The 17,397-nt window shown below is 35.3% G+C and overlaps 1 protein-coding gene across 1 annotated transcript in view; it reads right to left on the bottom strand.

Moving 5' to 3' along the window:
* Positions 1-17,397, bottom strand: part of ERICH3 (glutamate rich 3) — a 111,185-nt gene that overhangs the window by 18,893 nt on the left and 74,895 nt on the right. The window contains exon 12 of the mRNA XM_015142624.3: positions 2,510-2,959. Coding sequence (XP_014998110.3) covers positions 2,510-2,959 — 450 coding nt within the window. The remainder of the gene's footprint in view (positions 1-2,509; positions 2,960-17,397) is intronic.

Raw genomic sequence — 17,397 nt, 5'->3', positions numbered from 1 at the left:
TAAGATATAAAGCAGGATATATTTTACAAAATATGAAAACAAAACTTTGTAAATCCTAAGTTTACAAATAAAAATCCTGACCAAATGTTAAAAGGGATCTTTTTGTGTGTAATAAACCTATGAGTAATTTTTCAAAATTACTTTTCTCTACTGTCTAAATGTCATTCCACGTGTATTGTTAATAAAAAATTAATAATAGCACATATATTACAGCTTAACAAAGATAAACAGTCTCAAACCTTGCCATCTTGTATTGAATCCACCTTAATAAAAAGATAACAAAATGTTTTAAAATTATAGATGTTATCAAGTTAAGAACATGGTTTCCCAATATATTTGAGAAAAGTAATAAGCCAATACACTTTTCATTTCACAAACTCAGAGAAAAACAAAAACTACTGTTTTCCAGGTGACATGATCATAGTGCCACATTTCTGATATTCTACAGCCTAATTATGACCCTCATTATGTATATTCTACTTTACAAAAAGATGTCTACTTGCACAAATTCAGGTAAACAACCTAGTTTTCTGAAGTGAAAATTTAAAAAATGAAAATAATGTTAGTGTTTCTATTGACCTTTAACACCTCTATCTTTTTGATTAGTAGCTTGTCATCTTGTACACATTTTCTAGATGACACCTTATATGTATGAAAATTTCATAATGAAATTCAAGATCAAACATTTGAATTATTTTATTAAAGAGTTTCAAATATATTGGAGCTAGAATCTTGATTTATATATGACAAAAATTCTTTTGAAGATGTTCAGGGTCTTTGAATTATAATTCTAAGGCAGGGGTTGATGAATTTTATCTCTAAAGTCCCAGTTTGTAAATTCTTAGGATTTTGTGGGTTATTTAACAATACAAAAATCATTCTTGGCTTTCAGGCTATTTAGAAAACAAGACAAAACAGTAATGGTTCAGATTTGGCCCCAGGGCCAAAGTTTGTCAAACTCTGTTCTAAAGTTATTTTTGGTAACTTATTCAAAGGTCATATGCATTGCTATACTCCACTATCTAAAACACCTTTACCCTCCTGTATCCCACCTTCAAAATTGTATTTAACCTTTACAGTCTCTCAAATATGTTCTTCATGAAAACTTTCAAGGTGTCCTTTAACAAACAGGACTTCTCTTCCTTTGAAGCCACATAGCATTTTGTAACTCCTCTATTTTACATAGGACTACTAACCTTTGTCCGGTGGTGTGCCAAGGCTTCCACTCGGCATGTTATGGGAGAAACCCTCTCTTACACATTTTTTATTGACTATGGTGCCTTGTGCATAGTAGAAGATTAATAATATTGGTTGAAGTGATAGATAACTATTCGACATCTTCAGTTCCTAGAAGGAGACTTCAGTGGTTTAATAGTAGTTTTTAAGGGCCTAAAAGTAACATAGACACCAAAAATATTCATATGTTTTTAAAATGCAGCTGAATTTTAGTAATATTAAAATGTGAAAACAAATTTTGTCTTAAAATCAAGAAGAATGGCTCCTGCATTGACAGGGGAGACAGATGAGAGGGAGTAACAAAAGGACTGTGAACCAGTTCCAGGGCACAGAAGGTTATGTGAGAGGCAAGCATCAGGCAGGTACAATCCAGCTGTCCACAGGATACCCCTCAGCCCTTTCACTCTGCTCCTCAAGGTGAGAAAAGCATCAGACCTTCCATGTGTCTAAGGTCTGGGGCCTTATTATCCAGACACTCCTTACTCTTTCCATGTCAAATGAACAATCTTACACACTCAGGATCCCCAGGGATCAGAAAGTAACTCAGTTTCAGAGAAGAACTCAAGGGCAAGTTTGGAATCTTGTAAGAAAATTTTACACTATTATCTAAATCTAAATTCATATTACACAGACGCGATAGGCAATATTTAGAAGTTCTGGAACAACTCTGCCTGAATTCATATCCTAGGAATGCCTCTTTTAGCTGTGTAATCCTTGGTAACTTATTTAACCTTTTGAAGCCACATTTTATTTTTCATCTGTAAAAAAGAGATGATGATAATAGAATGTAACTTAGAGGGCGATTGGGTTTTTGTGAGGATGTGATGAGTTAACATATCTAAGTGTTTAGAACCTTGCCTGGAACATAGTAAGCACCTATTAACATTAGCTATATATCTCAAAATCCATATATAGCTAAAAGCAAATAGTATTTCTACTAATAAATAACCTCTAAAAGCCACACACATCCTTGCCTTCAAACACATATTGTGCTTTATTTCATTCTTGAAGTGAAATTCCCATAGGAGGGAATTTACTGAAAATAAGAAACAGGCTGGATAGAAATTATCAAGTAATTTTTTAAGTGCAAGAGAAGGCAAACAGCAAACTGAAAATACATGTATGATTATGTGACAAAGAGAGACACAGGAAAAATCTTGAATCCCTGAAGCATTATCACAATAGTATTTCCCAAGCTTTGGCGTAATGCAATGACCAAAATCAGCTTCCATGCATGAGCACGATGGCAGCTCAACTTAACGGCCATACTTACCACCTTCCTCCACTCCAGGGAGACCTGCCTTTTTGTCCTTCACCTGAGCAGTGCTTTCTTCCCAAAGCTTACTCTTATCCTTTTCCTTTTCTTCTGCAGAAACATGTTTCCCGGACTTCTCAGATAAACCCTCTGCAATCCCCTGGGTTCCTTTCTCCGTTCCTTCTTTAAGAACATTCTCAAAGCTTTCCTCTATTGGCATTGGCTTGGCCTCCACATCTGCTTTTGTTATTTCTTGGTCTTCAATTTCAATGTCTAAGGATTCCTCAATTGGAAGGTGGGACTTTCTTGGCTCATCATTTTCACTCAGCTCCTGAGAAGATGAACTTCTGGCACTTTCCTCTGTGCTGCTGTCAGCATGGGCTTCCCTGTCCCCCACTGCAGATTCATCCTCACTGTCACTAGAATAAGGGTGACTTCTGGATGAGGTTGATGAAGCAGTTTTCATATCTACAAAAAAATGCAAGTGATGACATTGTTGTTCTTCCATAAAGCAACTGGTTTAATTGTGAAAATTATGTTAGCAATTAATCATACTAAAAATTTTAAAATATAGTTTAGTACAGACTTGATATCCTTTTCCCATATAGTCTACTTAGCGATCCACAACTTTTTTTATACCGGGGATTGGTTTCATGGAAGACAATTTTTCCACGGACTGGGGTTGAGCGGGGATGGTTTTGGGATGATTCAAGTGCATTGCATTTATTGTGCACTTTATTTCTATTATTATTACATTGTAATATATAATTAAGTAATTATACAACTGACAATAATGTAGAATTAGTGGGAGCCCTGAGCTTGTTTTCCTGCATCTAGACAGTCTGATTTGGAGATAATGCGAGACAGTGGCAGACCATCAGGCATTAGATTCTCATAAGGAGCTCACAACCTAGAACCCTGGTATGCACAGTTCGCAATAGGGTTTCTGCTCCTATGAGGATCGAATGCTTCCACTGATCTAACAGGAGATGGACCTCGGGCAGTAATGCCAGCAATGGGGAATGGGCAGTGGCTGTAAATACAGATGAAGCTTCGCTGGCTTCCCCACCACTCACCTCCTGCTGTGCAGTCTGGTTCCTAATAGGCCATGGACCTTGTAGCAGTCCATGGCCCGGGGATTAGATCCCTGGTCTAAATCATTGTTAGGATACAGAAAACTTACCGAATCGATGGAACATATGAGTATATAGAAATTTTCAAAAGATCACATTAACTATCAACCATTCCTGTTTTTTTTGTTGTTGTTGTTTTTAGAAAGCCATTTTATTGACAAACCTTTGTAAATATCCACTTCGTTAAAGAAAAAATAATAATCCTTTGTCTCTTCAACAAAAGCTTTATTTATTTATTTCCTTCTATCACCACAGTGTTCCGTGTGCATGAAACTTAAATTTTTATCTACCATACCATTCATCATCCTAGTATATCTTGGTATCTGGACACAGTAAGATCTGTGTATTTGCCTAGTAAGTAGACAAATATATGTAGGTTACACTTGCATGTGTGTGTGTGCATAGATGGAGATTTTATCTTATTTTGAGCTATGCAGAAGCAGAAGCTGAGATGAAGATTCATGTGCGAGAAATGTATTAAAGATGTGCTCCAGGAGAACTCTTAAGGGAGTGGGGGAAGCAAAGGAAGGAAGGGCAGAAATCAATCAAGGGAGCTATTTCAAGCCCCATCTCAACCTCAACCTGATCCCATGGGCACTTCTGAAGTGTAAGCTATATTAGGATGTAATTTATATTAGGCAGGAGCTGGGCTTTCATACTTTGGAAAAGTCAGACATTGGCTATGGGCCTCCCTAGGGGGATGTAAACTCTCTGGCATTTCCAGGCTCTTTGAGTCTGAGGGTGAAGCACCTCCAGTAGTCAGGGCAGTCCTCTGAAAAAGGTGAAGGGAGCAGAAGATGGGCAATGGGTGAACAAAGTTGGTAAGAGATTCTCGGACATCTAGGCAGTTCGACGACAGAGTGCTGCAGATATGCAGTCTAGAAACTTACGGTAGCCACAACTGGTTTATGTAATACCTAGAAAGGTTTTAACAATTTCCAATAAAGTAGCATACACACTGAATCTCAATAAGGAAGCTGAACAGCATAACAAATCACTGCATACATTGCTATACGCCAGAGAAATACAATCTTGCTTTTCTAACCAATAGGTCTATGTTTGTAATTGTTTTTTTCATAAATATACTTTCAAATAAAATATCCTACATTTAAATGCTGCCTATTTTTTTGTCTTCTCTGTACTCCTCACTGTTTTTTCTGTTTCTTTATTTCTTTCAGTTCCATGTGGCAGCTGCACCAATAGCTGTAGCAGCTAGTGCAGAGTTTAAGAGAAGAAATAACTGTCTTTGCCCTTATCCTCTTCTCTCCAAGCCTCCAGTCCTGCCGGCTCTCCATGACAGGTCTTAGCATTTTAAATATAGTCTCAGAGACATATCAGAGTTTCCACAAAGATTTGAGAGATGCTACACAGCAGTAAAAAACAAACTCAAAAAGCCTTTAAGCAACAGAGCCCCTAAGTCTAATTCCATTTGCTTTTATCTCCTGATACCTTGACAAACACCAGATGACCACTATTTTTCAAATAAATCATACACTCTAGCTACTCATTCTTTATTCTCCATTTTATAAAATCTGGCTATGCCGTGTCCCTGGTAGAAAATGTAGCAGATCAAGGAGAGTTCTTCCCCATCTTATTTGTATCTGTTCAGAAACTTTAGGTTCTCTGAACTCCCCTTTCCCTTCGGAGTCTTATGTTTCTTCTTTCAAAAAGAACCTCAATTCTGGTTTATTAGCAGTTTAACCAATGGCTTTCATTAATTACATAGTTAGCTAGGACTCAATGTTATACTCGTTTGGAACTCCAAAAATATATCTACCATCTGAATATGGAAATGATGACTCCTACTTTTGGCTCTGAGAGTTGGTCATATAATTTTTTAAATGAGCGCTCCTCTGACTTTCTTTAGTAGCTTCCATTAATTGTATTATTTCATTTCAAAGGGCTGAAATATACTCTGGTTCAAGTTTGAGTCAGTCCTTCAGAGAAGAAAGATCAGGAGAATGAATGGCCTCCAAGTGGCCAGGGCACCTGACCTCCCATACAAACTCATTTCAGTTTTCAAATTTCTCCCTAACCTCATGCTATAATTTAGTTTCACTCTCATTTCTTTCTGTCATTTACATACACAGACACTGGGGTAAGACTTTGCCTATAAAAAAGTTAAAAAAGCTTCAGGGTTATGGAATAGGATTTTCAAAACTAATTTTATTTATTCTCTTAGATAAAGCAAATGCTTATATTAAAAAAAAACTTTCAGAACACATATGTAAATTCGCTTTGTCATTAGGAGGGAAAAATTATCTTGCAAGCATGTTGATAAACAGCTATGCCTCCTACCCAATTCCATTTGTTCGTGTATTCCCTTCTGGTAGTGATGCTGTAAGAACCTGCTTTTGCTTGTTTTGGCAAAGGAAAGATCTGCACTCATTGCCTGAGGTCTTGGCCGAAGCCAGCAAGTTTGGTGCCATGTTCCATGTCCTAAGCAAGATCTTTGACTTTTCTCTTTCCGCAGTCAGGAGCTCTCCAGACCCTTCTTCCCTTTTCATGTCATTGATAATTGTTTCTTTCTTTCTTTTTTGGCATCACTATAATTAAAATCTTGTTTGACACAGCACGAGGTTGAGAGAAAATGACATATTCTTCTGTACGACAAATCCTGGTGTCCCAGTCACAGCTCAGCTACTTAATAATTTCTACTTTGGTTATGCTATTTAACTTATCTAAGCCTCTGTTTTCTTTCTTTTTTTTTTTTTTTTTTGAGACGGAGTCTCGCTCTGTCGCCCAGGCTGGAATGCAGTGGCCGGATCTCCGCTCACTGCAAGCTCCACCTCCCGGGTTCACGTCATTCTCCTGCCTCAGCCTCCCGAGTAGCTGGGACTACAGGCGCCCGCCACCTCGCCCGGCTAGTTTTTTGTATTTTTTAGTAGAGACGGGGTTTCACCGTGTTGGTCAGGATGGTCTCGATCTCCTGACCTCGTGATGCCTCTGTTTTCTTAACTGTAAAATGGGGATAATTCTACTTGTTCTCCTTACAAAATTGTAGAAATTACACGAGAAAAATATTTAATCTAATCAAATGAAATAATTATCTTTATAGTCTTTTTTCCTCTGTGATGTCATACATGTAGTATATTCTAATAAATTTCTCTCTTGTAGTTTCGTTTTTGTGATATTGAGTGATATCACAGCTACCATGATAAAGATAAAACTAATCATGATTATGCACCTACTGTAAACCAAACCATGAAATAGCACTTTACAAACATCTCACTTAATCCTATGGAATAATAATTATCTTCTATTTTGAGATCCAGAAAGAGGGGTCCAAAGAGGTTCAATAGTACCCAATGTCCATTAGCTAGTAAGTAGAAAGTTTTTGTAAATGCTTATTTTGTAACGATACACTGCAATAAAACCAAGACCCTTCTATTTGCTAAAAGGCTTTGGGACAGGAAGTACTCACAGCCACGGACCCGCCATTGCTCCTCTTAGCTAACTTTCTCCTCTGTTACCACTCAAGACTGACAGACAGGAAATTGTTCTCTTTCAAAAATCAGAACTCATGAAATGTGTAGTCTGTCCTCGCATTTTATCTCTATTGGTCATTATTAATTTTGTCCACCACTCTAGAGCACAAACTCCATTTAAAATATTCCGAGGCACAGAATATGAATACAAAGCAAAAGCAAAAGGTAGCAATCAAAGTCTTCCCTAGTTTATTTATAACATTGATCATGATGCTATTTTATGAAACTATACATGTTATTCAGTTGTTTACAAATAACTATGGAACACTGTGGGGACACTCACAAAAATGGGGTGTGTGTGTGTGTGCGCCCGCATGTGTATGCTTTATATGCCAGCAATCCTCACTGTTTATACTGTCTGATTGCTAGCTTGATACACCTGACCAAGGGCACCAGCCACACACACATCCGAAGTCAACACCAGTCCAGCAAATCCAGGATAAAGTCTGCTCTCCCTCCTCATAACTGAGGTTCTGAGTTGTCCTTCACTTTCCTTCCAACTTACATAGATTCATTTGTCCACTAAATATATATTGAGAACTTCCTATGTGCCAGACAATGTTCTACAAGAAAACAGAAGCCTTGGTCCTTGCTTCTACCTATAATATACACTCAAAACAGAGACTAATTATCCACCTCCTTTCGCATGAGGGCAATAGATCCACTGCACATGTTCATAAAGATATTGGTTCCCTCTAACAGTGACTGCGGATAACTCTCTCAGAAACTATTGCCACACTCTTATTGCAATCAGTAGCCAAATTGTTTTAAACCAATGACAAGACCTGACCTCAGTTTTCAATCACTTTCTCACCTGCTAGCAAGCAGCATGCTTTTACCACAGTTTAAATTCACCATTTCCTTAATTAGTGTCCTGATTTTAACTACTTTGTTTTTGGTTTATTAGCTGAAAGCACATACAGAAACTGCAGTTTAAGTTCACAAACTAAAATGAGTAAATTAAATTAAAAATTTAAATGATCTCAGTGGCATAACCATGGATCCCAACCCAGTGGATCCAATAAGCTTTTCAACTCTAATACCAACCAATTCTCTCCTTCCTATTCTTTAGCCCAAGAGTTCACAGCAAAATCTGCATATGTGCTGCTCTTATTTTCTTCAAACTAGCCATGACACATGAATTTATATATCCCACTATTAGTTGTATAAATAGTTCTGTCTTAATGATACAAGTTCATGAAAATCTGTTTATATTATATGTCAGTTCAATCAATATCTTCATGTACAGTAATAGATAATTAGATAAGTGCTTTATACTCAATAAATATTGTAGGATGAATCTGTGCTTAATGAAACTAAAAGTATAAATTATCAGATTCCAGCCATGAACAGTAACTGATTTTTAGCCTTAAGAGGGAACATATGCCCTCATACTGATAGTTCTTATTATCAGTTGAAATGTCTCAAATCATCAGTGAGATAAGTATATGTAAGAATACATATTCACAGGTAAATGCAGGTATAGTAGGAGGAGAATAAAACAAAATAAAATGTTCTCCATATTTATCTTAAATTTCACTTTCTAAACACTAAAATAAATTATTAAAATATTTATAATACAAGCAAATCATGTGTCACATTATGCTTCATACATTATTTTCATTCATCTATTGATCTAGTCAATCAGCCCTTCATTCACAAGAGTTCACTGAGTGTCTACGTAATGCCTTTGTTTTCTACAAGGCAGATTCAAATTGTAGAGAAACACTTCATAGTAAAGTACTTCTGTGTGAATTAAAGGATGGTTCTACATTTAAGTATTCACCTGAAGTTATGCCTTCCTACTTCGACAATTGAAAAGTGACTATGGATTTAGGAATTATTACCATTAAGAAACACTTAAGTTTGATTGACCAAACAAAAAATCACACATATTATAGTCTTTAATCAGAAGCCAACTATAATATTCCCATAATCCTCTCCGATCCAAGAAGCAGACACATTACACTGAAGTCCAAGGGTGCGTCTCACAGCACATAGAATTTCAACACAGGAGAAGCCTCCACCCCTATACTTCTGTTCAAACCCATATTGAAGCCAAAAGATTAAGGGTGAGATCATTAAAATCATAAATCAATTAAGTAGAATATTATTGTGATTCCGAGCCTTCAAAAGTTTATAAGGTTTACTTCTTCAACAGATTGAAAAATAGCACAAATGAAATTATCTTTCTTCCTAGAAAAAAATTACTTCAAGTCTTTCTTTTTTCCATATTCTGGGAGAAGTCTCTTCTCTGTCTCTTTATCTCTACTTTTATCTCCATCTGTGTAATCTTTCTCAAAAGGAGCTAGGCTTTTTTTCATTACGAATTTTTAAATTTATCATTGACAAATAATTCTTTTATATATTTATGAGATACAGTGTGATGTTTCAACGCATGTACACATAGTATAATGATCAAATTGGGGTAATTACATATGCATCACTTTCAGTGTTCATCGTTTCTTTGTGGCGATAACATTCAAAATCTTCCAGCTATCTTGAAATATATATTACATTGTTATTCGCTATAGTCACCCTACTGTGTAGTAAAATACTAGAACTTATTCTTCCTGTCTAACTGTAACTTTGTAGCCGTTGACCTCTTACTCATGGACACTATCATCCAAACTGTCCATAAAAGTATATTCTCAGCGATATGATACTTTTCCCCTCAACCTTATAACATTCATCTATGACAATATATTTTCAACTGGTGAATTAGTGCCTGGGGTTGTCAACACAAATGCAGAGAAAAGGAAGCTGTCGTTCTTTTTAAATGATAGGAAGTCTCACACATCATTCCTAAACCAGGGTCCTCTCTTAGTCAGCTTGCAGCCAGTAGCACTCTATCACTCATGGGCTGCTCAGCACAGTGTATTCATCAAGGCGGGTCGACGCAATTGTTAGCTGGCAGTTCAAATGGGGCTGACTTGTCACAAGAGTGACAGCCTGGGCAATTGTTTGCCCTCTGGGAACAGGTGCAGGCAGGTTCAAATGAAATACATCCAAATACTAACAGCAAGATTCTTAATCATGTCAATAAAAAGGATGTACTGGTGTCTGGGATTCAGTGGTCACATATGCCTCTCACACTTTTGAAAATGAAATGCAGTCTGGCTTTTCAACAGAGTATTCCAAGGAATCCATCATGTCATTATCATTTTTAATACATGCTACTCGTTCGCTGGATAAAATCTCTAATGCTGATATTCCACATACTAAAAGGCATGTTTATGCCTTGAATAACACAAAGGCAAGTTATCACAATAAAGGAATGGAAAATAAGAAAGTCTGACAATGGAGTAAAAAAAAACATAATCAGCAATGAGATTTGATTTCAGAATGACACTGTTTTGAAACACTAAGTATGCAAAAGAGCCCTTTAAAAGCGTAGCTTAATAATATCATTAATGAAACAACAAAAGAAAATAGCTAGCCAATTTAATTTTAGCTCTTAAATTTCCCAATATTCTTGAACCAGCTATATGTTCTTATAGTTTTCATTGCATATCTATTTAAAATATTATATATTCTGTATCTATACAATGTTGCAAATTATATAATTTTTCCATTGAAAATTCCAATAACCATAAAGCATAAATGTAGCTAGATATCATGGCACAAAACAAAGCATCTTACTATTATTGGTGTTAGCATTCAAGTACTTGCTTAATATTTTAAAAATATACTTCAAGAAATCACCTATGTCAGAAATATGCAGAAGATTGAAACTAAACCCCTTCCTTACATCATATATAAAAATCAACTCAAGATGTATTAAAGACTTAAAAGTAAAACCCAAAACTATTAAAAACTGTACAAGATAACCTAGAAAATACCATTCTGGACATAAAACCTGACAAAGATTTCATGATGAAGACACCAAAAGCAATTGAAATAAAAATTGCCGGGCATGGTGGCTCGCACCCGTAATCCCAGCACTTTGGGAGGCCAAGGCAGGTGGATCATGAGGTCAGGAGATGGAGACTATCCTGGCTAACACAGTGAAACCCCATCTCTACTAAAAATACAGAAAAATTAGCCGGGTGTGGTGGTGTGTGTCTGTAGTCCCAGCTACTCGGGAGGCTGAGGCAAGAGAATGGGGTGAACCCGGGAGGCAGAGCTTGCAGTGAGCCGAGATCCCATCACTGCACTGCAGCCTGGGCCACAGAGCGAGACTCCATCTCAAAAAAAATAAAAATAAAAATAATAAACTAAAATGACAAATGGAACCTAATTAAACTAAAGAGTTTCTGCACATCAAAAGAAACTATCAACAGACTAAACAGACAACCTACAGAACAGGAGGCAATATTTGTGAACTACGCATCTGACAAAGGTCTAATATTGAGAATCAATAAGGAACTTAAGTTTAAAAGAAAAAGATAACCCCATTAAAAAGTGGCCAAAGGACATTCCTTTTTAAAAAAGGAGAAATGCACATGACCAATAAGCATATGAAAAAATTTTTAACTTCACTAATCATTAGATAAATGCCAATCAAAACCACAATGAGATACCATCTCACACTGTCAGAATGACTATTATTAAAAAATTAAAAAATAACAGATGCTGGCAAGGTCGTGGAGAAAAGGGATGCTTATACACTGCTGATGGGAATGTAAATTAGTTCAGCCATTTTGGAAAGCAGCTGGTGTTTTTGCAAAGAATTTAAAACACAGTTACCATTTGATCCAGCAAATGCCATTATTGAGTATATGCCCAAACAAATATAAATTATTCTACCATAAAGACAAATACATACACATGTCCATTGAAGCACTATTTATAAGAACAAAGACATGGAATAAATCTAAATGCTATCAACAGTAGACTGGATTTTAAAAAATGTGTTACATATACACTATGGAATACTATAGACCCATAAAAAATACTATGCAGCCATACTATTCCATTGCATAGAATACTATGTAGCCATGAGATCATGCCTTTTGCAGCAACATGGATGGAGCTGGAGGCCATTATTCTGAGTTAGCTAACACAGGAACAGAAAACCAAATACTACATATTCTCACTTAAAGTAGGAGCTAAACTTTGCATACATATGGATACAAAGAAGGGAACAATAGATGCTGGGGCCTACTTGAGGGTAGAGAGTGAGAGGAGAGGATCAAAAAACTACCCATTGGCTACTATGCTTATTACCTCAGTGACAAAATAATCTGTACATCAAACCCCCATGACATGCAATTTATGTATATGACAAAACTGCACATGAATGCCTGAACATGAAAGTTAAATAAAAAGAAATCAGCTATGTGAGAAATAAGAAGTACACACAGTCCTAGCTTTTACAGTATAATTAATTTGTGTTACTAACTTGTGTAATAAATTAGAGGGCAAAATTTAACATACCTAAACAATGAGTGAAAACTAAACTATTGAATGATGGGTTTTTATAAATTATAGACCTCAATAAAGACTGGTGATGTAGATGACAGTCATGGGAGAAGAGAGAGATGTGCTAGAACTAAGCAAACCATCTTAAAGTAGATAGGGAAGTCCATCCAGGGAGGAAAAAGCTAAAAGTTGATCACAGAAACTGTCCATTTTCTTCATTTTAAAAACAAAATTTAAAAAACACAACAAAGGCTAGAGACTAGGGTAAAGTGAAGAGCTCAAGATAAATTTATCTAAAATGCATATTTTTAAGGAAACACAACTCTTTTATCGGGGAGATTTGCTTTAACTTCAGCTAAGTGGATATTCTCTGATTTTGATTATTTTTTCTCCAAAATGCAGGTTCCAAAGTTGGGTAGCATTTGCATCTTGATTCCACTGCTTTCTGACTGTGTGACTTTGGGAATTACCTAATATCACCATTTCCAAGTTTATTTATTTGTAAAATGGTGATAAAAGAAAATTGTCTGCATTTTAAGGTTGTTTGAGGTAACTGAGATAATTCTCATAAAATATTTAGCATAGGGTTTAACACTTTAAATAGTCTTAATAAAGAGTGCCTAGTATGTGACCTATTGCATTATCAATTATAAGATACCTTTCCAAACATACGATTCCAATTAGTTATGTGCAAACAGTGTTCAATGTTAAAGCTTATCTATTGCTGTCAGTTATTCAATAATTACAAGTCTAAATGATTAAAGCTTTCCTTCCATGGAAGAACCCAGAACTGCCTAATTTTTTCTCTGTTTGAACATAAAAAATTATTCTGTTTCAGAAAAATCTATTTGATTCCTAGAAAGCAAGATGATTATACAGGACAAAATGTACCCCCAATTACAAGATATCCAAAGAGTGTACTGAATCTTTATGAAATCAACAACTTGATAATTTCCCACCAGTACTAAAGAAATAAATAATTAAGAGTCCTTTGTGTTTTGAACTAGTTATATGAATATGCAAACATATTTTCACTGTTTTTCCAGGTTCGAGACACTTGGATAGTTTCTTCAAAATTATTGACTTAGATTATATCACTTTTCCAAAAATATATTTCACTTTCTCTAGATCATATAGGATTATAAGCCTAACTCCAATATTAATATTCAAATTGACAAGAGAGCTTATGTACTAGTCACATTTAATCTAAGAAACATAAAATATATGTATTAAGATAAATTACAGAAAAGACCTGGTTTAAAACCTTAAAAAGAAAATTTCATTGCCTGACCATTGGTCTTGAGTAGTTCTTTCAACATAATAAAAATAATGGCAAATGTTTTTTTAAAATTTACTGATAATTAACATCATTCTTATTTTGCCCATTGTACTTTATTCTTTACCTTGACTGTCAGGAAGCCTGGGATTAAATTTTTAGTTCAAGCCTAGTCACAGTCCCATCTCTGGCACTTGCAAAACTATCTTCTCTTTTTGTCTAATAACTTATGTTCTTTATTTTATTGCCTTGTATGTGTGTACATAAAATTTTAGAATAGGATTGCTTGAATTCTTTTTTGAAAAGAGTAGAACTGTAAACTAAATATTTGCTCTTGTGATTACTTAATTTACTTTTATTTTATATTATCCTAATATACTTCTCAAATTCATAATTTTGCGATTTTATACCAAAAAAATTTCAGAGGTAAAAACAATGCGAAAATAATAACCAGTTAACATCCTGATGACAGTATCAAATCCACACATGTCAACTAACCTTGAATGCAAATGGGCTAAATGCCCCAATTAAAAGACACAGAATGGCAAGCTAGATAACGAACCAAGACCTATTGCTATGCTGTTTTCAAGAGACCCATCTCACATGCAGTGACACACATAGGCTCAAAATAAAGGGATGGAGAAAAATCTACCAAGCAAATAGAAAACAGAAAAAGCAGTGGCTCCAATTCTAGTTCCAAACAAAACAGACTTTAAACCAACACAGATAAAAAAAAAAAAAAAAAAAAGACAAAGAGGGACATGACATAATGGTAAAGGATTCAATTCAACAAGATCTAACTATCCTAAATATGTATGCCCCCAACACAGGAGCACCCAGATTAATAAAGTAAAGCAAGTTCTTAGAGACCTTTAAAGAGACCTAGACTCCCACATAACAATAATGTGGAGGTAACTGTGCAATGTTGCCAGTGTGGTGTTAAAGTCTCTCACTTATACTTTAACACCACACTGGCAATATTACACGGATCATTGAGATAGAACATTAACAAAGATATTCAGGACCTGAACTCAGCACTGTTTGAAATGGATCTTGTAGACTACTACAGAATTCTCCACCTCAAAACAACAGAATATACATTCTTCTTACTGCCATATGGCACATACTCTAAAATCAATCACATTATCAGAAGAAAAACATTCCTCAGCAAATACAAAAGAACTGAAATCATAAAAAACATCTCTCAGACCACAGCACATCAAATTAGAAATCAAACTAAGAAATGTACTCTAAACCATATAATTACATGGAAATTGAATAATTTGCCCCAGAATGACATTTGAGTAGAGAATAAAGACACAACATAGTAGAATCTCTGGAATACAGCTAAGGAGAGTATTGAGAGGGAAATTGATAGCACTAAATGCCCACATCAAGAAGTTAGAAAGATCTCAAGTTTAATAACCTAACATCATAACTAAAAGAACTGGAGAACCATCAGCAAACAAATCTCTAAGCTAGCAGAAAACAACAGATAATCAAAATCAGGCCTGAATTGAAAGAGATTGAGACATGAAAGATAATTCAAAAGATCAACAAATTCTGGAGCTAGTTTCTTTTAGTTAATAAAACAGACCACTAGTTAGACCAATAAAAAAGAAGACAAAGAAGATTCAAATAAACACAATCAGAAACTACGAGGGGGATATTACCACTGACCCCACAGAAATACAAACAACTATCAGAGAATAATATGAACACCTCTATGCACATAAACTAGAAAATCTAGAAGAAATGGATAAATTCCTGGACACACACCCTCTGAAGAATGAACCAGAAAGAAAATGAATCCCTGAAAAGACCAATAATAAGCTCTGAAATTGAGTTAGTAATAGCATATCAATCAAAAAAGCCAAGGACCAGATGGATTTATAACTGATTTCGACTAGATGTATAAAGAACAGCTGGTACTATTCCTACTGAAACTATTCCAAAAAATTCAAGGACGAGGGACTCCTCCCTAACTCATTCTCTGAGGCCAGCATCATCTTGATACCAAAACCTGACACAGACACAACATCAAAAAAGGAAACTTCAGGCCAATATCCTTGATGAACATCAGTGCAAAGATCCTCAACCAAATACTGGCAGATCAAATCCAGCAGCACACCAAAAAGCTTATTCACCATGATCAAGTAGGCTGTATACCTGGGATGCAATGTTGGTTTGACATATGCAAATCAATAAATATGATTCATCACATAAGTGGAATTAAAGACAAAACCCACATGATTATCCTAATAGATGCAGAAAAGGTTTTTGATAAAATTCAATACCCCTTCATGTTAGAAACTGTCAATAAGCTAAGTATTGAAGGAACATAACTCAAAATAAAAAGAGCCATTTATGACAAACCCACAGCCAACATCATACTGATTGGGCACAAGCTAGAAGCATTCCCCTTGAAAACCAGCACAAGACAAGGATGCCTTATCTCACCATTCCTATTCAACATAGTATTGGAAGCCCTACCCAGGGCAATCAGGCAAGAGAAAGAAATAAAGGCATCCAAATAGGAAGAGAGGAAGTCAAACTATCCGTGTTTGGCAGACAACATGACCCTATATCCAGAAAACCCCACAGTCTTGGACCAAGAGCCCCTTAGGCTGATAAATAACTTCAGCAAAGTCTTACGATACAAAATCAATGTGCAAAAATCACTAACATTCCTATACAACAACACTCAAGCCAAGAGTCAGATCAAAAATGCAGTCCCATTCACAATTGCCACAAAAATAAAATAGAATAAAATACCTAGGAATACAGTCAACCAGGGAGGTGAAAGATATTTACAAGGAGAACCACAAAACTCTGCTCAAGGAAATCAAAGATGACAAAAACAAATGGAAAAACATTCCATGCTCATGGATACGAAGAATCAATATTATTTAAATGGCCATACTTCCCAAAACAGTTTTTTATACATTCAATGCTGTTGCTATCAAACTAACATTGAGATTTTTCACAGAACTAGAAAAACCTATTTTAAAATTCATATGGAACCAAAAAAGAGTCAGACATTTTGCCTCATCTCCTGTATCTATCTTCTGAACATCTGTTGAGTTTCCAAACTCCTAACATTTAGTGAGAACATTGCTTATTATGCTGTAGTCTGCCACTGGTGTTTCGATCCTCTCCAACATTCTCTACTCCTCTTGCATTTTCTTTTCTAACTTAGGATTTTTTTATTTCTCTTTATTTTACCATGAAAGTCTACTGATTGCTGTTTTCCACATATTTTCTTATATATAGCTTTCTCTCTTTCTCCCATCATACCTATTATTAAAATTATACTTTTTTATATTTCTGAAATGCTGAGGTATGTGTGAAAATCATTGATTCAACTTATGCTAAAAGTGAAATTTAGTACTATTTATTACATGGATTTTATGGTCTTGCATTGAAAAGAATCTTTACCTCAAGTTGTTTTAAAAAACTCATAAATTTCATAGGGATTACGTATCTGAATCAAAATTAAATAATGAAAATGGATGAAAATTTGGGAATGTGTCCCTAACCTTTGGATTAGGAGAAGGCTTTTTAATTAGAAAAGAAACTGATAAACAATAACAAACAAGATTAATAGATTAGAGTAATAAAAATCAAAAAGTTCTGAATGACCAA

This window comes from Macaca mulatta, chromosome 1 (genome assembly GCF_049350105.2).
Source record: "Macaca mulatta isolate MMU2019108-1 chromosome 1, T2T-MMU8v2.0, whole genome shotgun sequence".
NCBI lineage: Eukaryota > Metazoa > Chordata > Mammalia > Primates > Cercopithecidae > Macaca > Macaca mulatta.
Note: the sequence above shows the minus strand (reverse complement) of the source record. Positions and strands in the feature narration are given on the sequence as shown.